Source organism: Agrilus planipennis, unplaced genomic scaffold (genome assembly GCF_000699045.2).
Source record: "Agrilus planipennis isolate EAB-ADULT unplaced genomic scaffold, Apla_2.0 scaffold51, whole genome shotgun sequence".
NCBI lineage: Eukaryota > Metazoa > Arthropoda > Insecta > Coleoptera > Buprestidae > Agrilus > Agrilus planipennis.
In genome coordinates, this window is record NW_020438915.1 from 1,562,596 (window position 1) to 1,589,841 (window position 27,246).

The 27,246-nt window shown below is 33.1% G+C and overlaps 4 protein-coding genes across 10 annotated transcripts in view; 3 read left to right on the plus strand and 1 right to left on the minus strand.

Moving 5' to 3' along the window:
* LOC108733047 (probable cationic amino acid transporter) overlaps positions 1–16,148 on the plus strand; it is a 48,597-nt gene extending 32,449 nt beyond the window's left edge. For 2 of the 3 annotated variants that reach the window (XM_018464075.1, XM_018464074.1), the window contains exons 3-15: positions 1,358–1,511; positions 5,620–5,850; positions 8,403–8,611; positions 9,650–9,821; positions 10,600–10,783; positions 10,837–10,961; positions 11,018–11,318; positions 12,022–12,125; positions 12,186–12,280; positions 12,824–13,062; positions 13,126–13,253; positions 13,317–13,473; positions 13,596–13,863. In XM_018464075.1, the coding sequence (XP_018319577.1) occupies positions 1,358–1,511; positions 5,620–5,850; positions 8,403–8,611; positions 9,650–9,821; positions 10,600–10,783; positions 10,837–10,961; positions 11,018–11,318; positions 12,022–12,125; positions 12,186–12,280; positions 12,824–13,062; positions 13,126–13,253; positions 13,317–13,473; positions 13,596–13,863 (2,367 nt within the window). Of the gene's footprint in view, positions 1–1,357; positions 1,512–5,619; positions 5,851–8,402; positions 8,612–9,649; positions 9,822–10,599; positions 10,784–10,836; positions 10,962–11,017; positions 11,319–12,021; positions 12,126–12,185; positions 12,281–12,823; positions 13,063–13,125; positions 13,254–13,316; positions 13,474–13,595 lie in introns of all 3 variants that reach the window. The other variant, XM_018464076.1, reaches the window with a different exon arrangement.
* Positions 16,149–16,389: 241 nt separating this feature from the next.
* Positions 16,390–17,100, plus strand: LOC108733069 (transmembrane protein 242). Its single transcript, XM_018464111.2, has 3 exons — positions 16,390–16,506; positions 16,565–16,806; positions 16,866–17,100. The coding sequence occupies exons 1-3, from the start codon at positions 16,437–16,439 to the stop codon at positions 17,004–17,006; spliced, it is 453 nt and encodes a 150-aa protein (XP_018319613.1). The 5' UTR covers positions 16,390–16,436; the 3' UTR covers positions 17,007–17,100.
* Positions 17,090–19,703, minus strand: LOC108733068 (protein Spindly). 3 transcript variants are annotated; one of them, XM_018464110.1, is made up of 6 exons: positions 18,871–19,703; positions 18,617–18,810; positions 18,376–18,561; positions 18,195–18,323; positions 17,692–17,933; positions 17,090–17,610 (listed from the first exon to the last, which is right to left on the minus strand). In XM_018464110.1, the coding sequence occupies exons 1-6, from the start codon at positions 19,405–19,407 to the stop codon at positions 17,243–17,245; spliced, it is 1,656 nt and encodes a 551-aa protein (XP_018319612.1). In that variant the 5' UTR covers positions 19,408–19,703; the 3' UTR covers positions 17,090–17,242. The 3 variants fall into 3 exon arrangements, with proteins under 3 accessions (XP_018319612.1, XP_018319611.1, XP_018319609.1); XM_018464109.1 differs by having other exon boundaries at positions 17,090–17,622; XM_018464107.1 differs by having other exon boundaries at positions 17,090–17,933.
* Positions 19,704–19,733: 30 nt separating this feature from the next.
* LOC108733067 (nuclear pore complex protein DDB_G0274915) lies at positions 19,734–24,453 on the plus strand. Of its 3 annotated transcripts, XM_018464106.2 has the most exons (7): positions 19,734–20,296; positions 20,353–20,454; positions 20,514–20,704; positions 20,826–20,974; positions 21,031–21,280; positions 21,343–24,015; positions 24,076–24,453. In XM_018464106.2, the coding sequence occupies exons 1-7, from the start codon at positions 19,878–19,880 to the stop codon at positions 24,210–24,212; spliced, it is 3,921 nt and encodes a 1,306-aa protein (XP_018319608.1). In that variant the 5' UTR covers positions 19,734–19,877; the 3' UTR covers positions 24,213–24,453. The 3 variants fall into 3 exon arrangements, with proteins under 3 accessions (XP_018319608.1, XP_018319606.1, XP_018319607.1); XM_018464104.1 differs by having other exon boundaries at positions 21,343–24,453; XM_018464105.1 differs by having other exon boundaries at positions 20,368–20,454; positions 21,343–24,453.
* The last annotated feature ends 2,793 nt before the right edge of the window (positions 24,454–27,246 follow it).

Sequence of the window (27,246 nt, forward strand, 5' to 3'; positions counted from 1 at the left end):
GACCACTTCGAATTATTTTATTCGATTAAGCTAACGTGCCTATCACGTTGAGGTTGGCTACGCCGGGATTCGTTTTCATCAAGTAGATATCCACACAAGTGGACCTTGTTGGAGTAAACGTAATCCTAAAATGTAGCATCGTGCTACAGATGGCGTTTACTGCGCCATTTGTAGTATTTTCTAAAACGCGCTGTTAAGACAGCAGGTAAAAGTTGGTCTGTGTTCTGTCGGAGCTGTCTGCGACGCGCTGATGGGACCCAAAAAGATCGAAATCGCGATCCGCGTCTGGCAGGTTCGACATAATACAGACCACTTCGAATTATTTTATTCGTGAAGATATAAGACAAGAATGTGGCAGTTCTTAAAATTTTTCATTACGATAGACAGTCGTTCCCACTGTTATTTTTAATCGCACAAGAAATCGTTTATAAGGAGGGGGTGCACTAGCCGTTGTGACGTAGTATTGTTAGGGGGGGGTTCGCTGGAAACGTGACTTGGCGTGACGAAGGGGGTAGGAGAGATCCAAAGACGAATTTCAAATACGGAACATCTGTCGTTGATTTGAAAATTCAAAATTGACTTTTACGTGTTACATACATAAATAATTTTTCTTATTATTTATTATAACTTTATCAAAAAAGATTCTCCTAAGTTTGCGAGCCGATAGCAAAATCACAAACACATAATAAAAACGTTCTTTAATTTATAACTTATTCATTTTATATTTTTGAAAAAAAGGGCTATAAAAAATTCATTGTATTTTTAACCCTTCCATAAATAAACCACCTGCTACGTCTCTAACCCGTAAAAGTACCGTTAACCTTCATTTTTCACCTAGTTACTTTTTACCCCAACTTCATACAGACCTTATCGAAGCAATATTTCTTTATTTATAGCGACGCTAATGCACAACAACGTCACCCATGGTCGTTATTTTCCTTTTCGAATCGTTAAATAAACTTTTCTGTCTAATGTCTAAGTAGATATAGTAAGATTTTTTCATGCTAACGAATGTTTTACGTATTTAAAGTGTAATAAGCATCTATTCATTAGGAAAAAAAAATTACCTATAGATACAAACATATACATAATCAAAAGTTTAATACGTTGATGGAATAAGACGGTTTAGCATACTTAATATCCTGGTCATATTACGCGAAGTTTCCATAATGCATAGTTCAATTCTTTAATGAGCAACTTCGAACAAAAATTGCACTAACGTAGATTAGCCTAAACCTAAATATGAATTTCAATTGGAAATACTTCAAAGAAACTTCTTCAATCGTGATATTTTATTCACTATACGAAAAAGGACCTTTATTAGCTTCCGCTCGACTTTTCGTTTTTTTTTTTTCAGAAATGCCTAACAACCCTCGACCTGACTTCCTTAGGAGTCGGTAGCTGTGTGGGAACAGGGATGTATTTGGTTTCTGGAATGGTTGCAAAAAGATCCGCCGGACCCGGAGTAATTTTTAGTTTTATCATCGCAGCAGTTGCTAGTATATTTTCAGGTAAGAATCTCTATTTTGGACTACTCTTTCTTGTTAGGGGTCCGTTTCGGCACGATCCACGGAACCCTTATGTTGTGATAACGCTCTCATTCTTCTTCTCCTTCTCTAAGCTAATGATAATTCAAATTCACGAACACGAATAATGTAAACTACTGAAGGATTATCAAAAGAAGAAAAGCAAATACGTATTATAAAAGGTGAGGTATACAATACATAGGTACAAGTTCCATGATATTCGATGAACAATGAGATTGTACAAAAAGCATTGATTGTCTTTGAAACTGACACTTTGTAACTTACATTTCTTTCCCATTAAACACATTGCAAGTTTTAATTAAAATATAACAACCTCAAAATGCGTAACCTTTCGTATAAAATTCAATTAAAACCAGGAATTAAAATTACTTTCGTCCATAAAGCTGCAAGTTAAAATTGAAAATAGAAGTGGGTAATTCGGTAAAAGTGCCTATCTTCTTTTCATTTTTAAGAAGCAATAACCGGCAAAACATTCAAAAACTATACACATAAAAAAGAGCCTTGTTGTCAGAGTTTACTAAAACATATATAAAAGCAATTAGTTAATTCCTTATTAACTTACACAAATTAAATAATCACCTTCTGTGTTGCCACTGAAGTTATTTCAACATAAAACTTATAATGACTTAAAGTAAAATGTTTTAAGAAGAGAAAGTAATTAAAAGGAAATTTTAGGGGTAACGTACGGATGAGGTAGACGATATAAAAAAATAACAGAGGATAAAGCTTTACGTTTAAATAATCCCTTCAAAATTCACCAGGAGAACACTTTAAAAGACAAATAATTAACTATCTACATAATTTCAAGACATAATAGAACTCTTCCAAGTGTCTTGAAGAAAGAATTGATGAAAATTTGAGCATATATTATTTATTAATTTACAAAAATACCTATAAATTTTCAGAATGCTTAATAACGGCGTTATTTAATTAAAAATCCTAACTCTATGAAGGATGGTGCAAGTGAAAAAGAGATGAGTACGAATGATAAAAAGAATACGAACCCCGTATACCCTAATAAGAATATTTTCAACAAAATATCATTCTAACCTTTTGACTTGAAGAAAGATAATACTTACTTTCCAAATATTTTTCCTACTAACCGAAAAAAAATTGTCAATAAATTAACCCATGAAGTACAAAATCGATAAAGACGTCATATGTCGAAAGAAAATCTTTTAACTACTTCCAATTTAACAACCGAACGCTAAAATGGAAAAAAGGGAACATAAAGGGGTCGATAAAGCAGTTAGCGTAATTTTATAGAACTACGAATTGCTAGTTTACCACTTGAAAAGACAATTAGAAATAAATCGAAAACAGAACACCCTGAAATGACTCTCAAAGACATCGAACATCAAACATGAAACATGAAAACATAAACATAAAAATAAAATATGTAGATAAATATTTAAAAACATTGTAGCCGTTTTGTCTAACTTCTCATCCCGATTGCAGTTAGAGGGATATAAACATTTGATACATTTTATGCTGGAAAATAAAACTTTAATATCTATGTAGATGTTATTCCTGCAGTCAGGACGATGAATAACTATACATTAGAAATAAACAGGACAAGCCAACTCCAGTTTTCATGTGACTCATCTTTCAACAAATCAATACCATTCCTTTGGGAGAAACCGAACGTATTTTCTGGGGACACTATCCGAGAATAATAAGGGCAGCATAAAAAAAAGAAAGACTAATGGTCTTCATTCAGCAAAACCCACGATAGCCAAAGCTCGTGAAATTGCCCATTTACAAAATTAAAGAGCACATAGATCAGTTAAATATTTTGGAATCCGTAAAATACATATCGATAGCAAAAAAAGTATACAAACGCTAAAAATGTTGAAAAACCAAGTTGTGTAAAATTATTATTAACGTATTGTAAAGAATACAAATTTTTGAAACGCTTCAATTATATGATTGAATAACTGACATCGCATACCTTTTCGTAATTACATACAAGAACATAATTCCTTTTTTGTAATAACAGTATTTCAAATTTCTACTGAAATATTAACTTCATAAGATAGTTATAACTTACATTTTAGTCAAAATTCTTCACTCACAATATAAAAGTTTCCTATATTCTTTTAACAAAAGTTGATATAATTTTGTTTCTATAACACACAAGTACAAATGCTACTACAGAATTGCTCTTACGTAGTATGCAATAAGCCCAAGTATTACAAACTGCTTTAAATGGTATAGAAACATACAATAGACTGTTGTATACGTATCGTGTTATGTAATTTGTTAAATATTGAAACAATCGCGAAAACAACTACTACGTACAGATAAATTTGTACTTTTAAAACGTTTTGTTAGCTTTGAGAATTGTATTCTTTATTACGCGCGGCATCATCAAACTTATTTAATGTTTTTTAAAGTCCTTGAATTTAATTAAGGAAAACAATTTCAACAGCGTAGGTGGATATTGGGTGCTTAAAAACTTTTTAATTTATTTTTGAGCTACAATGTTAGCAGGTACGTCTAGAACGTCTTGGAGAATCTTAGTACTATATTAGATTCAAACCGTAATTATTTTCGAAATAAAATAATCAAAACAAAGTAGAGATATGCACCGATTACTACCGGATGATCGGGAACCCGGCTTTAGCTGTGTCGGATATCCGGCCAAACCACTACGGTTAATGGTTCATGTCTTCTCTCGGGCGAGTTTTCCGTTATATGACACCCTCTCTAACGTTCCAAACCACGTTACGTCCCGTTAAAAAAGTTGTTGAAACACTAACCCAATGGAATTCTAATTCTTGGTTGACGGATTTTAACGAAAGGGTTGAATTGAAACCGTTGAAACGAACCTTTAATATTTATAAATACTAAATGTCTATAAGGTGTTAATTCATACTAATAACTTATCATCAATGAAAACCAATATTGTACCAATAAGCGACAGAAATTGTTACAGTTCGGCCATACTGATGTATTGTTATTCATGAAAAAAAAATGCAGTAATCAATAAATAATACAAATTAGGACACACGACCTACCCCAATACAATCTCAATTTTCAATAGGTAGGCTTTTTGTTGTACTTATTAGTACTTATTGGTACTATATTGGTCGAAGCTGCCTGCGACGCGCTGATAAGATCCAAAAAGATCGAAATCGCGATCCGCGTCTGGCAGTTTCGACAGAATACAGACCACTACGAATTATTTTACTCTTTATACATATAAATGATGAAATTTCCATAGGTTAAGTACAGTATAATTTTAGCAAATGCTGTGAAAAAACGCACAACTTTTTACACTCGGAAAAAAAGGATAAACGAACATCTGCCATTCCATTGTACGCGGCTCTCTATTCAAACAAATGTCGGACAAACAATATGAGAAAAATGAATTCTGAAATTGCACATTAACAGGGGAAATTGGTTCGTGCGCGTTGATTTCATTGAATAAGCACTAATGAAAAGGCGTGTTAGAAAAGCTAGGAAAGGTGTTTGACAGCCCAAAATTGGTTCTATTATGCGTACGACCGGGTGATAGAAACCTTTAATGGGAAAGAAACTTTAGAAAAGTCTTACTGTGACACAGTTTGTACCAAACAACCCAACGCACCGGCGCAATTGAGTACTCAAGAATTGGGGAATCCCCCGGACTATATTCTAATCAATATTACTATTTTTCACGCCATAACTACTCAACCGATTATCATGAAATTTTGTAGACATATTGTCAAGGCCACAGAGAAGGACATAGGGTACCTTTAATCCAGAAAAAAAGTACTGTTCCCGAAGGACAGAGATATTTGTTTTCATCTCGATAAAGTTGAACAGTATTAACTGTCATTCTACTTATAGTATATGTTTAACCTAGGAATTAGAAACTTTAATTTTATTCTGATAATCCTGGTCACCGCTATTTAATCAAATTATTCTATTTTCGATGAACTTTCATACGTATGCGATAGGACAAGGGTAAAAGCTTTTTATTAATAAAAAAAATTCATGATATTTGGATGTATTTCGATTATTTTTTTCCAAAAACTCTATCGATAAAGATGATAGAAAATGGTCTAATTGGAATTTTAATTTCCAGGGGCGTGTTATGCCGAATTTGGAGTGAGAGTGCCCCACACAACGGGTTCTGCATACATGTACTCGTACGTAACAGTGGGAGAATTCATAGCGTTCGTAATAGGTTGGAATATGATTTTGGAGTACCTGATTGGAACAAGCGCATGTGCATGTGCCCTTAGCGCTTGTTTAGATGCCTTAATGAACGGGGCCATTTCTGATGCAGTCTATCAAAGTTTAGGAACCATATTTGGTAAATTTCATTTGTTATTTCTATTTCATAGTAAAAGAAAATGTCTAAATCATTATAAGTATTTTTGAGGAACCACAAATAGTAGTTTTAAGTATCATTAATGATATTACAGAAGCAAGTTCACACTAAAAATCATCATCATCATCATAAGGTCGTCAGTCCTAAGACTGGTTGGACACGTACCTCCACTCTTTCCTATCCTGAGCCAAACTTCGCATTTCCCTAAAACTAGAACAGCCCACATCCTTAACTATTTGCGAACAGTAATCTAATCTAGGTCTACCTCTACCCCTCTTAACTCCTGTTTCTGCCTCTAATATGTCTCTGACTAGACCTTCATGCCTGAGAAGGTGTCCTACCAACCTATCTCGCCTATTTTTTATTGACTTCCATAGAGTCCTCTGTTCTCCTATTCTTTCCAATACCTCTTCATTTCTAACCTTTTCTACCCACGATATCCTCATCATCCGCCTATAACACCACATTTCGAACGCTTCTAACCTTTTCTTTTCCGCCGCTCCCACTGTCCATGTTTCGCACCCGTACAACGCCGTGCTCCAAACATACACCTTTAACAACCTTTTTCGAATTTCTAAATTAACCGTTCGCGAGCATAGAAGTGACTTCTTTTTATTAAAGGCGACACGACCCTGCGCTATCCTCTGCTTTATATCCCTACTACTCCTTCCATCCTCACTTATCTGACTTCCTAGGTATCTAAAATCAGCCACTTCTTCTAATTTTTCGTCTCCTATCTTTATATTCGCTCTTTCCCTACTTTTTCTTCCCTTGCATACCAGTATTTTAGTTTTACTTTTATTTATTTTCATACAGTACTGATCTGTCAGTACTGCTTCCATTTTATTTAAAGCTATTTCTAGGTCCTCCTTGCTAGATGCTAATACGGCTATATCATCTGCAAATCTAAGCATACTAATCTTTTGCCTTTGCACATCTATCCCTACAGTTGTACTGTCTTTAATGATGTTGATGACTAAAACTAGAAATAAATTATATTATCAAAATAAATCTTACAATTAACAAGACCATTATTTACAGCAACTCGATCGGTAAAACTTGTAAATAGTGTTATTTAATTAAGATTCAAACAAATGTTTTTCTTGTATTTTAAACGATTTTAAGATTCAGTCATTAGTGGTGTTAATTAAAAAACATCTACCAATTTGCTTTAAAAGGAATCTTTTTTTGAATTCACTCCTGCTTTAATTGAAATTCTGCTTCTAATAATCAGTCTGTCTCTAAACGGAAAATTTTACTCGAAATTCTGAACAAAGAGGCATTTAATCAATACTTAGGTACAATAAAAAAATTTCACAATCCGTTTGTCTTTGAAGTACAGGAGCACGATATTACTTTTGCATGTAATTGAAAACCGAACGTAGGTTTGACAGTAACGAAATATTTTTGGATTTCACAGTGTACTGGACAACCAGGATAATTACAATTACAATTAAAATACGTAATAAATGTCGACATTACAATAATTGCATCAACGGCTGGTATTTATTTAATTGATACATTATTTATATACCTCATGAGTACTTGTGTATTTCAACCAGATAAGGTTTATACGACCTAATATATGGTGGCCACAAAATTGGAAAACCTGGAAATGTCAGGGGATTTCCAATTTACTGGAAAAGTCAGGGAATAATCAAGGGATTTCTCCCAAATCAGGAAAAACATCAAAGTTATATTTACATTTTTTTCACGGTAACTCATTTCTTGAACGTACATTTTCCATCAACAAATACTGCTTAATTGAAAATTTTCAAGAAGATTCACTAATTGTCCAAAGATTAATTTACGATAAATTAAGAAATGTTGGAATTGAAAATATTGAAATAACAACAGTAGGTTAAAAATGCAAGAAGTCGTTGTGAATGAAAGTTTAAAAAAAAAAAATTAGATGACCTTGATACTAAGAATAAATATATGAAGAAACAGCAATTGAAAAATATTCTGGATAAAGGGAAAGGTCTAGACGAAACTAGTCGTAGAGATATTTTATCAATAGATGATGAAATCGATAAATTAAAGAGTAAATAAGATAAATAAAAGAGTATTTATGTTTTACATACGTTGTCTAGCTTTTAAAACTAAAAGTACTACTCTTTCATATTTATTTAATAAGTATAAATAAAACAAAAAAGTGCATGAAAATTTCTTACTTATTGCCCGTTATTAAGGTAATGTTCTTTAGATACAGTTGTCTATTAACCATACATATAATTGAATATTTCTAAACTTAGTCAGGGAATTATAAAATTAGATGTCTGGAAAACCTATAAAAGTCAGAGAATTTAATTTAGTCTGTGGTCACCATGGAATATGTTCGAACATTTGTAATTTAACTTTTTGGTCTATGTTCAATTTACAAATGTCAGAAGAATTCCCAAATTGAACTACAACACAAAAGTAAAATAGTTAATATTATACAGTCCTGGCGATTTACTACCTCGGGATCAATACCAACATTTTAATTATACGTAACAAATTGCTTTCAGTCATTTGTTTTTCTTATATTTCAGGTAAATCCCCGGATTTCTTAGCGTTCGTGATAACAATTTTAATGACGCTGCTGTTAACAGCGGGAGTAAAGAAGTCCTTAATTTTTAACAACATTCTCAATGCGATTAATTTAGCGGTGTGGGTATTTGTAATGTCAGCGGGTCTGTTTTATGTGAAGGCATCCAACTGGACGGAACACGGGGGTTTCCTTCCGCACGGCTGGTCTGGGGTAAGAAAATTGTAGTCTACTAAATTTCCCGACATGCTGACAAAAACAGCCGTAATATAAAAAAATGAGTTTAATTCGTATAAAATTTCATCTGTCAACAACAGAATACAAATTTTACATGTAGGTACAATACCTAGTCCTTTTTCAAGAAGAAATCACAGTGAAACAGAATACTTAGAACTGCTGATTTAAAAACAAAACTCAGTTTTAGGAGTGACATTTAGAATCCGAGAAATTTTGTTTTCAGTTCTGCAGCGGCATTATAAATTTGATGATCTCTTACTTGAAAATTTATTAACACTAGTCCTTAGATTTTCAGAGGTGTTAATGAATCAAATCCATCTTATCTTCATTAAAATAAACTAAAATGAAATATATGAATGATTATTCTAATGGGTTTGCAAACACAAAATAAGTGTGACATTCCCTAGATATCTTTAATTATTATTTTTTATTATTTGAGCATCCCCTCCATAAATTTAAGTGTTACTTTTTAAGTGTTGATTTTGGATTAATTTAATTATTACATACTTGACATTCTTTTGTTGGTTGCTTTATACTTATTTACGTCAAATAAATGTTTATTTATTTTTATTTGATTTATTACATTTTCTTCCACTTTTTTTTATTTATAATTAGTAAAAAAATATTTTCCAACCTCAACATATAGCAGATGGATTTACTATCGAACATCGATCTCAAATTTCTAAATTAAACGTTCGCGAGCATAGTTGTGATTTCTTTCAAAATACATAAACATAAACAATACCAATGTTCCCCATTTTTCCCTTATCACCAACTACTGAAAAGTAAACACCATAAATAAGACAAGTTGTAGAGAACTAAGCCAATATGTATTCTCGAAATTGCCACAATTTGTTAGGCTTGAAGAGATGCAAATGTAAACATTCATTTGCTCAATAGGAAGAGACACCTTCACATATAAGCAATAAATAAACGAAATTTTCATTTCCACTGTTGTTTACATTTGGCTTGTTTGTCATGTGTAATTAGTGTGAAGTGAAATTCGCTTTTCAGGTATTTACTGGGGCAGCAACTTGTTTCTACGCCTTTATTGGTTTCGACATAATTGCAACCACCGGCGAGGAAGCAACTAATCCAAAAAAGTCTATCCCATTAGCAATTATCACTAGCTTAGGAATTATATTAACGGCGTACGTTACGAGCTCCATGATGCTTACTTTAATAGGTAATTCTGTAATTCCAACTTTACGATTCAACGACCCAAAATAAAAGAAATACGACTTGATCCTTTTCTGTTTACCCTTACGTTAGAATAACGACTCATTTAATTTGTTTGTTCGTGTTTGTGTTGAAATAAAAAAAAAAGAAATATTGTTTCCAATTAAATTCCTTTTCTCTTCAAAATTATTACCTTGCTCTAAAAAAGGTTACATCAATTATCGTAAACAGCTGTTGAACATTAAGGGTGTGATACGTAATATTTTTAGCACCCCTTTCGAAAGTTTTTGAATAAATCATGATTTATCAGGTCAACATTACGATATTTATTGTTAATTTATAAAAGAAAATCTATATGATTTCACTTGACGAAAAGAATTAAAATATAAACATAAATAAACGGTAACTGCAATTTCTTACCTTGGAAGTTATGTTGAACATTCTCGTCCCTGAAATCAGAAAAAATCGTACTTTAGATGCGGAGATACAGTAAAAATTGCTTACGGAACTCGAAAGCAAAGTACACCACCCCTTCCGGAAATATAGAGTGGTAATTTACACTCAGAAGGGAATGTTGTACTTTCTTCTTTTAGTTTGTAATACACCATTTTTACAGTTATTCGAAAATAATAAATTATTTCATTAAAAATTGTTACAGAATATTAGCAACCCCCTTATTTTATGTAAATGTACGACATCATAAAGCTTAGAATCTATAAATACGCTGCACCCAATATTATGTATGAAGAGAGGATTTTATTGTTTTCCATGTTTTACTATTTCAGTACCGTACACTGAAGTGGACGAGAACTCTGCATTAGTAAAAATGTTCGACCAGGTCGGGGCCTACAATTGTAAATATATTGTCGCAATTGGTGCCTTTGCGGGACTTACGGTCAGCATGTTTGGATCGATGTTCCCTATGCCACGAGTCATTTATGCAATGGCTCAAGACGGCGTTATTTTTAGGTAAATCTTTTCAATCAAATTAATCAATTAATTTTTGTCACAACGTTTTATAGAATATTAGCTCAAGTGTGGCCCAGTACTGGCACGCCTGCTATTGCAACTTTGGGCAGCGGATTAGCTGCTGCTCTTGCAGCACTTATTATTAGTTTAGACGTCCTTGTTGAAATGATGTCGATTGGTAAGTAAACAGGCGCAATGTAATCGAATATTTCTAGATTTTTTTCGCAATTTTAGGTACGTTGTTAGCGTACACATTGGTATCGACGTGCGTTCTAATTCTAAGATATCAACCGCATTCGACAAACTTAGTGGAACTGCTACCACAAAGTCTTCGTACGCCAATCAAAGGTTCGCCCACAAAGGAGACAATTTCCCAAGCTCCGAACGGCCAGGGTCTTTATACCAATCAATTACAGCCAGACGCTCTACGACAAGCTTTAGATTCTAATCTGTCATCGCAAGTTCCTTCCTTATCCCCATCCCCTATCCCTACTCAACCAACACAAAGGGTTATGGTCAGAAGAATCACTAGAAGGTACTTTACATGAAAAACGTTACTCTTTCACAGTCGGCGTTATCTGAATAATGCTTGACTTTAGGGCCTGATGATCGTGCCCAAATAACAAACATTATTCATCAAACATTTTATTTGTATTTTTTAGCTACAAAAACTGCTCACTCCTTTTGTAGAAGGTTTACAAAATTGTAAATAATTTTTGACCTTTTTAGGGTTCCGCACGTCCGAATGAAAAACGGAACCCTTATAAGGTCACTCGTGTGTCTGTCTGTCCTTTTGTCGCAGTAAATTTGCTCCGAATCTACTGGACCAATTAATTGAAATTTAGTGTGTCCAAAACACGGACGCATAACGTAAATAAACTAATTTTAAACATGGGGGTCATTTTTCGGGGGGTAAAACGAAATTTTAAGAAACATTTCTGCAAAAATACAGAAAATAGTTTTTTACTTATAGATTACAGCAGGATTAACTGTAATGTCCAGTTGGTTCTCGGGTTTGGGTTCCGTACGGCCGAATGAAAAACGGAACCCTTACAGGATCACTCGTGTGTCTGTCTGTCCGTTTTTTATTTAAATTTAAAGTTCAATCAAATTGTAGCATATATGTATACCTAAGTACAGAAGGGCTACAAATAAATTAGTTTACAAACAGAAATATAATATCGAACCCCTTGAAACAGCCAAGAAAAACCGATTTATTATTTGTTATTTTCTCCTAGCTCTCCTGATAGTGACGACACGTACCCGGGAGATCAAGAAGATGAATTTTCAATGAGAGATGACCAATTCTTGGTGTCGGATCGAACGGAAAATAAGTTTTATGGTGAATGTTAAGCATTTACAGAACATTGGTTCATGTAAAATATGAAATACTGTATTTCAGGTACGTTACATGGGGGTGGCAGCACTGCAAGTACCGGGGGAGTCATTGGATCCACTGTGGGACCTAGTATGGGTTATATAGGGCGGAGACTTCAGGTTAGTACATACCAAATTATTTCTACTTTTATTACAGTTTTTGTTTTCGTCTTAAATTGAAAGTGGACTGTTCAACAGCTATAAAAAGTAATGTAAATCAAATTTTACCACTGAAAATGTTAATTATTAATGAACAATAGACTATAATTAGAATTTCTATTGTGATAGGCAACAATTCGCTTCATAATCCGCTCAAAATCGACCTATTTTCGGCATTAACCTAAGAGAGATCAACGATGCGTCAAGCGAGTAACCCCACAGCACGATGCATTATTATCGCTGATATTTAATCGAATAAACATACAAATTGATGGTTTAAAATTTTTAATTGAATAACAAAGGTTACTCCAACATACTTTTGAAAGAACAATCATCAATTGTAAATTATAAATCTTTAAAATAATCATTTAAGGTGGATATACCTAGTTTACAAATACGGTATTTGTTAGATGCAATTAAAAAGAAACATTTGTTTTTAATCTGCCGTGGTTTTACAAAAATAATACCTCATTGTCTTCTTTAATATATTTTGATTGGTTTTAGGCCGCGACATACCTTTTCCCAGCAATATTTCCCTGGGTAGACACCGGACCCCCCACCGAAGAGTCCGGAATGTTCGTAATGAAAATGGTCGGATTATTGTACATTTTCATTATTATTTTTGATCTCATAATAGTGTTGGGTATGCACAATATGACAACTGCCACAACCGTTTTCTTATTCCTATTTTTCTTCTTTATCATTGGCGTTTTACTAGCTATATCGCGAAAACCCCAAAACAGGTACGTAAACATACGTTTTTATCATCATTACCTTAACCATTTCATATCGTTCTTTCTTTAAAGGAACGCTGTCATGTTTATGACCCCTGGTCTACCATTTGTACCAGCAATTGCAGTTACTGTTAACATTTACCTTATATTTAAACTTTCTTACTTAACGTTGGTTCGATTTACTATTTGGATGACTTTAGGTACTTAAATGTCATATACAATAAATATATATATAGAAAGTTGTTGTTAAAAATGTTTTTTAGGTTTCATAATGTACTTTTACTACGGTATAAAACATAGCACCCTTGAAGAAGGGAGCGAAATAGATCAAAACATTGAACTTACAGTCACTGACCATGGAAACTCAGATAAAATGAATTATCAGCCGCAATACACCGCTGCAACTATACCAAATTATAGGTACCTTTTTACTGTTTATTTTTTCGCTAAAAATTGCAACAATTCTACGTAGAAATTTGGAGCTTGGAAAGCTTAAGGCAACTATAGAATATCCTTTGATATTTTTTTGACTTTTTTCAAAGTACGAACCAACCCCAGCCAGTTTACAATAACTGGGATACGTCCTGGAATCAAGCGGATCCTTGGAGTACCACCACCCAGCAGTGGAGCGGCGCTCCAGGAACAGATCAACAGTTCCAGGTGGAGCAGCAGTACAATATGAAAAGCAACACAACTAGATCGGTAATTTCAGATGCGGCACCCCAGTCGCACGTTTCCTCAACGGGAGGCAAAGGTCAAGGGACTTCGCTTTTCTTAAGTGACAATGCCTTCCCCACGTGGGACGACTAGTAAGTCTTTCTTTCGGCGAAGAATTTTCAAAAAGCAAAGTCCCGTCACTTGTTATAGGAATTTAAAATGATATTGACATATTGTAAATTATAATTATTAGTAAATATCTGGTTGTTATTCAAGGTGACATGGTAATTAATAATTATATTATATTGAATATTATTAATGAAAAAGTGATTTTTACATGACTGATAACGATGTTTCGTAAAGTGTATAAGTATGTAGTTGAAAGTCTTAAAACTGCAATCGTATCGTTGAACTTCCCTAAATTGACAGTACAATTTAAATGAACTGAAAGGACCTTTAAAATGCTACTTCAAAATATGGTATGTAAACTTGTGTTTAAATGAATAAATATTATTAGCAGTTATATTTCCAAATTTTACAATAAAAATTAATTAATTAAATTAAGACTATTAAGTCAAAAAAGAGGAACCCAAAACCAAAATACATACCTCCAACTTGTATAAAATTACATCAAAGAAAAATTTTGAGTGCAGAATCTTGTAAGATAAATTAAAGATAAATATAAAGCTTTTCTCCTGCTTGACTTAAATATGATTATCAACTAAAATAAAATGACAGACAAAATCTATATAATATCATATAAATCTTAAACGCGTTTCGATGCCCATAATGTTGTTCTCAATTGGAGACTAAATAAAACGTAAATTTTATTTAAACTTAGTCTCAAATTAAAAGTGACACCTTGGATGTCGACATCAGTTTTAGATTTTGAATTTAATTTGTAATAGGTACTAATAAAATCAATTTTAACTATCAAGCATACACAGAGCGTCAACAAGATCGAATTAAATCTATACCACTACACCCTGTAGCTACATTCAATATGCGGTTTTAAGACTCACCTGTTTTATTGTTAAAGGGGTCGTTTTTAAGCTCACATTCTAAACTATTTATGTATGTCTATACTAAAACTATACAGTATTTCGTGCTTACTTCGTAAGAAAATGTGTATTACTATCAATTAACAGAGACAAAAACAACTGTTTCAAACTCTGATACACTTCTATATCCATTTTGAAAAGACTTACGTAGAAATATTATCATCTTCGCGATGATACTATTGTATGAGTGTATTACGATTAATATGTCGTAAGTTTTATTGTTTACTTCCAAACAAAACAAAAAAAAAACTTTAAAAAGCATGTGATAAAATTCAAATATTAATTGTTATCTCTACACACATATATATATATAAAAAATATGTATATAGTTATGATACGTGTTTATGTACAGGGTGCTTCAATAATATTTAGAGTCCATAAGCATGAAATTCAAAGTTACTCCCAGTAACCTAGGAGGTGCCATTAAATGGCACTGTAAATTTTCTTTAGTCATTAACAAGGACCGTAATTGTGTTGCAGTGCCCTGTGTTTTTTTTAAATGTAAACTTCAAATAAAAACGTGTTTGTGATTGATTAATGAAGGTAATTGTCTTGTATATTTCAATTTTTAAGAACTGTTACCATAATTATAAACGTAGAGTGTATTAAATTTTACTGAAGTTTACATTGTAAATGAAAAGAGAATCTAAATTTTAAGTAAATTTACTGTAGTTCATTCTCTCTGTATACTCCGAGTGGTTGCTAAATACTTATACAAATTCATACTTTTAAATCGCATAAGTTACAGGCTATCGCAAATTCTGTTTACTCGAAAATTTAACGCATAAATTCGATTTTACTACCCTCTCAAAGCAGTAAATATATCATTATAAATAGTAACGGTGTTATATGATAGTCGGTAAAATATAATAAAAACTATCAACTCGGTTTTGTTACACAAATATGCATATTATCCAATTTGTTTAAGAAAACACCCTAAGAACCCCTATAAACGTAATCTAAGTTTAATATACCTAACATTAGTCGATAATATTGCAATATCAAATCTGGTTAGAACAATTGCACATTGAACTTGTACAGCAAATTAATAACTCTTCTAACTAGAAACCTTTAAAGTAATTATTTCTACAATACTATTATACATATAAAGCGTTAAATTTTTGAAAATTGTTTATGAGCACGTTCGTCTCTAGATTTGTTAGCAAATTTTTAAATAAGAGAGTTGTTTGTTCAACAACCTATGGCAATTTTATTCCAAACAAAAAAGTGGAATTCGTATGTTAGTTAGCTTTACTCCTTGTTTTCCATTGTCTTATAAATTGAACAGTATTGTTATTATCACGCTGTTTGTAAATACACTGAACTGAATATTTATATATCATAAAACAGTGCCTGGATTGAAATTCTGTTGTTAGTTCTTAGTTAAATTTCTGAGTTTCACAGTAACTACTTCAAGTAAATATAATGATTACAAAAGGACAAAGCATTATTTATGTTAAAGCTATTATAAATTTCCCATTGCTTCGTGAACCCTCTTACTTAAAATTTTAAGTACCTTTTTCAATTTCTTACAAGGCTATTTTTCGTATTATCCCGGCTGCTACTAAATAACCGTTTCAACCATCGTTACGTTAGACATTACTTTCATGACATTTAAAACCCACCTAACCTATATTTTTAACCTCAATTTTTTAGTCTTAAAATATGGAAAATTCAATTCAAAAAGCCACAGATGCTAAAACAGAGAACAAAGACAACAATTTCAAAATCAAAGGTATATACTAGCGTAGAATTTGTTGTTAAAAATATTAAAGTAAAATTTTCTCTAATAGCTGTTCTTTTCTTCACAAGTGTGGCAGGCATTTCAGCCCTAATTGGCTTCAGTAGTGCTGTAGCAGCTGCTAAAAGACATGACACCAAGTATTTTAATCAAGGAATAGTAGCAACATCCCCACAAATGAAGGAGAGTGGTGCTGCATTAGCTATTAAAGCTCTAAGCTGGGGAACCTTATATGCATTCACCGGCTGTGGAGTACTATTTTATGGTATATGGAAATTATCTGGAGCACAAAATGTATATCTTTAATAGTGTTAGTAAATGTATTAACTGTTAATTGTGGTTTAATGTTGCAGTTTGAAGAATTTCGCCATAAAGTTGGCAAAGCATTACCCAGGATACCTAAAAATGACCCTCCTCAAAGTAGAACTGAATTCAGTGGTATCAACGACTTATTTGAATATTTAATTAATGAAAAAAGCGTCAAAGATAAGTAGAATACACATTTCGTAATATGTAGGTCATTGATCAATTAGTTAAGTATCTATTCATTTGTTTCACTGTTAAATAAACAAACCACTATTAAAATAATCATAGACTTTATTTAAATAAAATAAAAACTAAAGAACATTCAGTAAAATAAGAATGTTTTTAGTTAACATTAAATATGAAAAAGGTACAGCAATAAATCTAGCAGAATAAAATGGTAAAAGTGTCCCCAACATTTACAATTCTACTTTTTAGATTTACTTGGGATATACCATGTCTTTGTATCTAAAACTCTTCCCCCTTTTCGTAAAGGTTGCTTTAGATTCGTTTTTTCGACAGTCTCTGTTGTAAATGTTACAACTTTTTTGTCTTTACAATTGGACTCTAAATCTTTTTGGGAATTAGCTGTAACATTTTCTTTATTATCACCAGAAGAAGTATTAAAGCTACTACAAGTTGCGTTTAACGATAAATCGCCACCTTCTATGTTCTTTATTGCTTTTTTACTGTTTCGCGAGCAATCGATATTCCTCAAATTCGGTTGTGAATAAGTTTGTTCTTCAATCTCTCGTTCACTACAACTATCATCGGGTAGCTTAATCGACTTTATGTCTGAAATAACAACTGATAAAGTACTCATTTCTGCAATTTCATCACACAACATCTTTGTGCTATGTCTTTTGTGGCGAATACCTGATGAATGATACAATTTACCATCGTCATTTTCGAAGACGTCGTCTTCAAGATTCAGTGGAACTTTGAGGTGCTCTAATTCCGAGATTTTCGACTCCAATTCGTCTATTTTGCATTTTAACTGAGCAGCAACCGCTTTCCATTGTCGAAGCTCTTTATTTGAGTCTCTAAGATGTACTGCAGTTAATATTTTTGACTGAGATTCAGACTTAAGGCGTTCCTTTAGCTCCTCAATTTCTTTGCTAAAAGAATTGCTTCATTAGACAATAAAGTTGAATGCAAAAAATATTAGAAATTTCAAGATGTAAAGAGGGCCAAACACCATAATTAGTTTTTATTAAACGGCCAAATAAGCTTCGCTATTTCAGAACATTAATAGTCTGTTGTTCCAGTTGTTAATTGATGGTGCACCTCTTGAAGAATGGTTCTTAGATAAAACAATTACCAAAATCTTTTTAAATCCTTCTTTAAAAATTCTAAATCAAAACAATTCATTTTCTTACTTTTTTGGTTCCATCATGTCTTGTATAAATTTAAAATCGTCATCGACTGTATTTTCAGCCATGCATTGATTCTGAAGAGCATCTGCCCTAGTTCTTTCTAAAAGATCCTCCAAAGTAGCTGCACGGCTCCTAAAAGAGAACACAATAAAAAATTATGAAGCCCTCAGAACTTTTCACTTACTTCAAGGTGCTAATAACATATTCATAATCTTTATTTTGTAATTTGTTGTTTTCTTCTAGTTGTTGGGCTAACTTTTGATTTTCTGCTCTTAATTCAGAAATTTTTTGAAGCTTGCTACCATAATCTCTCTTCATTTCTAGGTATTTCTGTTTCATTCTGCTCATTTTGTCTTGAACTTCAAGTCGTCTAAAATATGTCACACTTTAAATAATGTCTTTGTAAATTTACATCTTACACCAACTTGTCATTCACTTCTGCAAAAAGAGAATTTCCTTTTGCCCCTGTATCCAAAGGTTTACTCCTTAGTCCCTCCAATTCGCTTTTTAATACAACAACTTCTTCTTGCAAATTTGTGCAAACATTTTTACATTCTGCAAGTTCACTTTTTTTGCAGGAAAGATTCTCTTTTGCATTTTCTAATTCTAGGTTTGCAATCTACGACATTAAATGTTTTAGCAAACATACCTCAAATTAATGACCTTTATGATATATTACCTCATATTTTTCTTCAAAAGTGGCGATTTCTTCTTTCAGTAATTTCACCTCTAAAAGCAATTCTTCATTCTCCTTCTTTAACTGTTCATTTTCTTCCTTTAATTTTCTGATTTCTCTTTGGCAATTATCATCCACTGTTTCTAACTTTTCATTGCTCAGGGAAATCTTATCAACCAGCTCCTTGAGCTCAAATTCAAGATGCACCTTTTCTTCTTCTCTTTCAAAGACACATGTTTCCAAATACTGATTTCTATCATTTAAATCACTCACATTTTCTTCCAACCTTTGAATTTTTATTTCATACTTTTCAACCTCACACTTGGCCAACTTTTGTACCAGTTCAATCTCTTGGTGAAAATCTTTTTCTAGCTGCTCATAAACCTGGAGTTGACGCTTATTATCATATATAAGTTGATTTTTGCTTTCAAGCTCCACTTGCAAGGATTTATGACTCTCTTTGAGGACATTGTATTTACTTTCCAGTTCTTCCTTAGATATATTAATGAAGTTGCTTATATCCAAATCAAGTTTATTCATGATACTCACTCACTAACACTTTATTAATTAATTAAAACGTACTTTTCGTATTAACGACATTCTCCATCAATATTTTTAAATTTAAAAAAGGTCATGTTTCATACTTTGACATCTGTACTCAATGTGATATGAGACACATGTTGAGATAAAAATAAAAACAGAAAGTACATACATTTGAAGGCAAACATTTGTCGATTAAAGATGCATCAATAAAATAATTCATAATTTCGTTAAACAGCGATTAATTATGAATTTGCTAATTTTGATTCGTATACTTTAAACACTTCCACAGTACCTCATTGAAAAAGTGACTTCTCATCACTTCACTACAGATAACTACAGATTTGTAACGGTCTTGGCTGACGACACAGAATAGGTTAACGGAAGAAAGATACTACTGGAAACTTAATTTTGTTATGCAAAAGCTATTAAATTTCGTGATAAAAATTCACAATGTGTTGTAATCAGAAATGCTTAAAGTGTGTGCAGTTGCCTTACTGTTTTTGGTGTTATATGTGATATCCTCATTTACTTACATATTTACAATTGTTGGTGCCGGTATATTATTCATAATATTTAACGACTTTCATGGAAATATTAGTTTACTAGATCGTTTTGTGCACAAGACTAAAACATTTTTGTTGACAATACTACACAAGGGTGCTCCTCCAACTAGCAAGTTTTCTGTCACATACAAGGATTCATTTTGGGACATGGATAAATTTAATAAATCGTCATCAGGCAGTTTTTATAACTGGAGTGAGAAAAGTGAATGTTTTTCGCCCATTTATACATCAAGATTACTACCAAAATATAGAACTTTTGCTAAGGCAACTTCAACCCCTTTAAACAGTCCAATATCCACTCCCCCACCTGCAGAACGGCAAAGGTAAGTGTATAAGGAATTAATTTAGAATTTTTAATCTAACAACTTTTTTCATCCAGACTTTCATTTTCAAGGAACCATCAAGCTAAAGGTTATGGTGATAATAACTATGAGGCATCTCCCAAGAGTACCTCCAGAACTTGGTCAAATTTAAATTTAAGGTATTTTGATGAATTACTGATCATTATTAATTGTTAACGTTTTTTTTTTTATGTTGTAGTACTTATGCTGATTCAAGAAGTTATGGATTAGCCAGCAGAATTGTCGATTACAATGCCAGAGAAGAAGAAAGAGACAATCGTTCAACATATAAAGCTCAAAGAGCCTTCCCAATTGTTAGATTATTTAAAAAGGAATTACCTGTTATTTCTGCCAAGCCAAATACTGTTACAGTACATATAGCCCAGCCAGGTATTTTGGAAGCTTAAATATTACTTTTGTGTTATCATAAATCCTATTTCTTTTTACTGTTGTATTTCATTAATTGTTATTTTAGTTTTATCAATAAGAATTTGCTTTTAATTTTATACAGATGCTGCTAACTATGAGGCAGAGCAGAGGAAATTAATTTTACCAAGTATAATGCAAGAGAAACAACCACAGCCTGCAGAAAATACAGAAACTCGCAGTGTTTTAGATGCCCTAAAGGAGATATCTAGGAAAAGGATACACCCTGATAATGTAATTTACTGAATTTGGCCACTGAATATTAATAACATGACAATTTTTCGTTTCAGGACCTAAATATAATGCAGAATGGAACATGTTTGTCTGTGAAACATAGTGACAACTTTAACTTTTCTACCAACAGTAAAAGAACTAAGGAAGACTTGAGTTTACAAGAAACAAACGACGTGACAAAAAAGAGTTCCGAAAAGAAGAGAATTGATCCTGCCATTCCTTATGTGGATCCGATTACTGCCTCACTAACTTCTTCAGATAAAGCTTTTGAAAGAGAATTGCTTGGAAAAAAGAGAAAAGCAAAAAGTAGGGCATAAAATAAAATAAAAACTCTATTTTACATAAGATAATTCTCATTTTTTTTTTAGACAATTCGTATGAGACTCAGAAATCTACCAAAGTTCTGAAGCTGCACAGTGTCGAGACTCAGACTACAAACGACTTGTTGTCTGAACAGGCGCCAAAAGATATTGAGATGAAAAATAGTAAAGAAGATTCACCTGAAATGGTTACCAAACAACAAAATCCACCTCTTAAAGTTTTTGATGACAAACCACTAGAAATAAACAGAAAGAAAAGACTTGCCCTTATCCTTGGTGCTTTGTCTGGTCAGGCACCTGATTTTGAAAGCATAGAGGGATCTTCAGAAGCACATTCAATTTTATCGCCAGCTAATAAATCGAAACAAGAAAAGCACGTTACATTTAATGAAACTGTTGAAATAAGAAAAATTGTTTCTGATGACCTATCAACATCCAAATCCCAGCAAATACCATTTTCAGAATCCACGCACACCAGCGTATCTACGTTTACCTCTTTGAATACTCCAACTACATTTTCCACTATTATATCTGCTTCCAATCAAGCAACAACAACTTCGACGTTTTCTCTACCAAATCCCGTATTATCCTCTACTGCAAACACTTTACAAAAAGAACCTCAAAACACCCAGTTTAAAATACAAGATAATTCAAAACTCGAAATTGTCCCTCAGCCTAAAACTAGTTCAGAAGCTGACCAGACTCCGTCATCCAAACCTGGTGGTTTTAAATTCGATTTAAAAGTACCAGCTTCTCAGCCCCAAACCAATTTCTTCGCTCCCGTAGTAAGCTCTTCTTCCGATTCATCTGTTTTACAATTTAAGGGTCCCACCAATGTGACGGTTTCAAAACAAAATTCTCCAAGTCTTTCTTCAAAACTCCCTGCGCCAATAATTCAATTTTCTGGTACCACATTTGGATCTGCTGTCACCACAACACCTCCAAAGCTTCCTACTGTAAACAAACAAGAAACTTCAAAGAGTTCTACACCTCCTAAATCAGAAGCAGGCCTTAACTTTAATTTACAAGCAGGAGGTACTCAAAAATTAGGGACACCATCGACATCAAATATGCCACCAGTAACTTTTACTCCCCCTTCAACCACAAAACCTGTTCAATTTGGTATGACTACCACAACCTCTTCAGTGATGCCTTTTGGGGGAGCATCATTTGTCAAAAGTCCATCAAAATCTTCGCCATTTGAGAAGAACGTAACTTCAAGTATGCCACAATCTCTATTTAAATCAAATGACGCTTCAACTGCGTCTTCTTCACCTTTTGCTTTACCAACGACTTCGACTGCTCCAGCTAAGTCGCCTGGTTTTGGAGTAACATCATCTGCTACAATTTCACCTTTTAGTACTCCAACAACAAAGGCTGCACCATCATTTGGTTCATTTATGACACAGTCATCCACAACTCCTAGTGCCACACCTTCTTTCGGCTTCGTTTCAAAAACCTCTTCTCCCACTACTTCAACGTTTACTAAACCTACAACTTTTTCTTTTGGTGGTGGAAATTCGGCACCTAGTTTTGGTACTGACAAAACTCCTTCATTCAGTTTTGTTGGTGGTAGTAGTGGTGGTGGTGGTATTACTGGTACTACAACTGCTGTCAGTACAAATACTTCTACTTCTATTGCTCTTCCAGCTTTTGGAATAGTTACAACGACACCAAATATTTTTGGAAACACTCTATCCTCCTCTTCAACCCCTTTTAAAGGTACTACTGGTACCGTAAGTTTTGGAGGTGTTACCGCTCCAACAGCAACTACTTCGTCCTTCGGTACTGTGGTCGTAACTACGTCGTCTACTTTTGGTAATAGTAGTACTGGTACTAGTTTTACATCTGGCTCCAAGTTTTCCCAACCTGGGTTCGGTTCCTCAAACCCAACTACGAGTACTACATGTGGTTCTAATACGCAGGCATTACCCGTTTTTGGTAGAAGTACTCAGGCACGTTCAACATTTGATTCCAGTACTACTTCAGCATTTGCACCAAATACCACTCAGTCATCATTAGCGTTTAGTTCAGCTCCCACCTTTGGTGCAAACACATCATTTGGAGCGAATTCACAACCAACACCAACCTTCGGTTCCAACACTCACGCGTTTGGTTCTTCTACATTACCAGCTACTTCTTCAGTTTTCGGTAGTTCTTTTGGTTCTGGAACTTCTGCTCCTCCTACTACTGCTCCTACTTTTGGTTCTGCTGTGACGCAAACGTCTGCTTCTACATTTGGCAATCCCAATGCAACATCAACTTTTGCTTCGGGTGCATTTGGAGGAAATGCATTTGGACCTAACACTACTCAAACTGGTTTCGGTTCTAGTACTGCTACTGGCTTTGGATCGACTGCTACCCAAGCAGGTTTTGGTTCTACTCCTCAATCTGGCTTTGGTTCAACTAATACACATTCAGGTTTTGGTTTAACTCCTCAATCAGCCTTCGGATCTGCTCCTCAATCAACATTTGGTGCTTCAACAACCCAAGCAACTGGTTTTGGCTCGAATACACAACAACCATTTGGTTCTGCCCCACAAACAAGTTTTGGTTCTAGTCAGCAACCTGCTGCATTTGGATCGCCAAACACCCAAACTGGTTTTGGTGGAACTGCCCCCCCACCATTCGGTTCCAGTACTCAGCCTGCATTTGGTGCAACGACTCAATCACAGTCTTTCTCATTTGGTAGTGTTTCCGGGGTTTCTAACCCGTCTACTGGTGTGTTCTCTTTTGGATCAGTCAACGATCCCAATAAACCAGTTCCTAATTTTTCTGCAGGTTCCAATTTCGGTGCGCCACAACAACCCTTTAACGTCCCAAACTTTAACGCTCCCGCACCAGGGATGTTCAGCATCGGTTCGGGAGGATCTAATACTGCGAAATCTCGAAGTGGGCGGTCACGACGACGTGTATGATTTTTATAGGAATATTAATATATTGTTTTATTATAATTTTATTTTGAATTTGTCTAAATCAATTAATAGTAAAGAAATATATTATGTAAACTTATTGTCTAAACTGTATCATGTTTCAATAGTTACTGGATATTCCTCTGTGATAGACTGATAATGTTTTTTTTGTTTTATGCTCATTTTAACAATGTCCTGTAAATTCTGTAGGAATAAATTATATTTAATTAATTTCGCGTTTCTTTGTGGGTAATACACTAGCGATTAATGTAACGCAAATGAAGCAACTACATTTAAAAAATAAACCAATATTAAATAAATGGTATATTATTTTACTAAAAGGAATAACATCATCATTAATGATAGATAAAGTTCAATAAATTTGCAATGTTTTGTAAAGGAAACATAATATTTTGCATAAATTAGGAGCTTTATACATTGCAATAAAATATGTAACTAAAGGCAGTTTAACGCCATCTGGTGTATATTTGCTGCTACTAAAGTATTTGGCATATATACAAAGTCTTTCTAAGTCAGTTATTTGTTGAGACTGTATAGCGCGCTAATAAGATTGAAAATTTTTCCATGGAAGAACACTGTACCACAAGTTGGAGCATACATAATAGTTCTTGCTACTGTGTAAAGGTAGTAGTTAAATGTAATGACTAAGCCTGCCCTGGAAAGTTTTAAGTCTACCCTAGCTGCTAGCCTCAGCTTGTAAAGTATTTCGAAATTTCTACGCCTAATTTCAAAGTTGTACTTTTCTTGTGTTTATAAGGATTATACATCTTCAAAAACTCTTTATCAAATCAAATTATATCCTTCTTGCATTCGAACAAAATCGTACTCAGCTACTTTTAAAAAAATATAATCAACAAAGAAGAACTATAAGTTTTCTAATATCTTTTGTATGCACAATTAAATACTAATTAATAGAATAATTCAAGATTTTTACTTTTGTACAATTTTATTCGAATAAAAAAACGCTTTAAGCCTGCCCTAATCTTTTTTGAATCTGTAATAATAACACAGTATGACTTTGACCATGTCATATCATAAACTACCCCTAAGAACACCAAAGTTTTATATATTATTAAATATTGTACCCGAAAGGTAACTGAATATTTATAAAAGCAATCTCGCAAAGAATAAGGGATGAATATTAAATAATTAAATTATATCGTTAAAGACCGTTTTTTTTATTAGTAAAAGTTTGAAAGCCCCAGAAAGCTGTTTGATATAAACTTAGATACTTAATTAGTTAAATAAGTAAGTTTTATGCAAACAAAAGAAAATAAATATTAAAAGACAAATCCTTAAAAATAAATTAATAATAACAAAAATTGAAGTGGTACCTAATAGTAAAAAAATATAGTTTCTTACATTTATTTTAAAAACTGTGAATACGTATCAGGTATATCTATATTTGAAAATGTCAGAAATTTGTTGGTATAGACAGGGCCGGATTTTCCCTTAATATCGTCCTGTGGGCACCGTAAAAAATGCCGCCCCATTACCCATATTCTACAAAAAATAGATGAGGGTTCATCACCCAAATTGGAAAATTGATTTCAAGTCGAGTTTCGAAAATCTAGTATTCATATCTAATCTCGACTTTTGAGATCAAAGGAAATCTAAAGCTCAAAAAACAACGTCGACATGGGAAAAATGAAAAAGGAAAATTTACCTAAATATTACAGCGATATTTACAATATATCCCACTGCCCCGTTGCTTCGTAAGCGAAAATAATAAAAATTACAATTTGGACCCGAATTTGTAAAAAAGAAATTCCAGCAGAAATAAATTTACTAGGTATTTTAATCGATATTACAAATTAAATTTTAATAGTTAAGAAACTTGAAATAATTTTTAAAAAACATATCAAATTTGAGATTATTACAAGTTACCTAATAAATTCTATTATTTCTGCTACAAATTCAGTCATTTACAATTGAAAAAACTTCCGTGGAATGCTGTAAATCCCATCAAAATAAGTTGATGCATTCGAAAATATTGTTGACGAAAAGTTTCATAAAAGTTTTCTTTTCCTTTGAAACGGCATTCGAATTCCTAGTAAAATCGAGATTTAGTAGATAGTCAGCTACATGGATCGTACTTCAACTGGTTGATTAATTTGAAAGTCTATCCAAATATTGAAAAAAAAATAATTTGAAGTAACTATCGGAGCCCTAGGAGCTCAATTACTTGCAAATATGTATGTTTAATTACGAAACATTTGAGGGATGACCTGCAAGGTCAACTGCTTATCAGTTTTCTTTTTTTTTAATAAATAAAATTTTATAATCAAACATTTTTTTATATAAATATATAAATTTATTTTTCTTAAATCCCTAATTTATTGCCCCTGGGCACCAGCCACCAGTGCCCCTAGTGTAAACCCAGCGCTGACTATGCAAAGCAAATAAGTAAAGGTACTTGTACGAATTTTCCTATTCCATGTCGTGTTTTTCAGTTCGCCACTAATGTAAAATACATGATGGAAAATTGAAGGTCCTTTTGAGTTATTTTTTTTATTTTAATTCTTTGTAAGTATATATAATACCTAATCAATAAAAAGCTTTTCTGATACGGATTTCATCTGATACTGAATAAACAACAAAAATTAAAACATTCAATTAAGTAAGAAACCATATAGAAAGATAAACTTATAATGTAATGAACGTTTTGAAGACTTTGGACTTAAGTATAGACTTTATCGTCTTTGAAACACGACGCTAGGCGCCAATAGAAAAGTTGCACTTAACGAGAGGCTGGGCTTATACCGATTTTGTTTCTACCAATCCATGGTCCCACACCAGCAAGTCGATCTCTATTTGTTAATAGAAACAATTATCTTCTACCTGTTCATATTTACTGCCTAATAAAAGTAGTTCAAACACCGTCAGTTTACCTGCTATTTATGAATTTACGTGGAAACCTAACAATAGTGCCCCTTAAGGTGTAGAAGTTGAATATAGACCCCCATACCGCTATTTATTTTCTATTACCTATAGATATTTTAAAAGAAAACAATAGTAC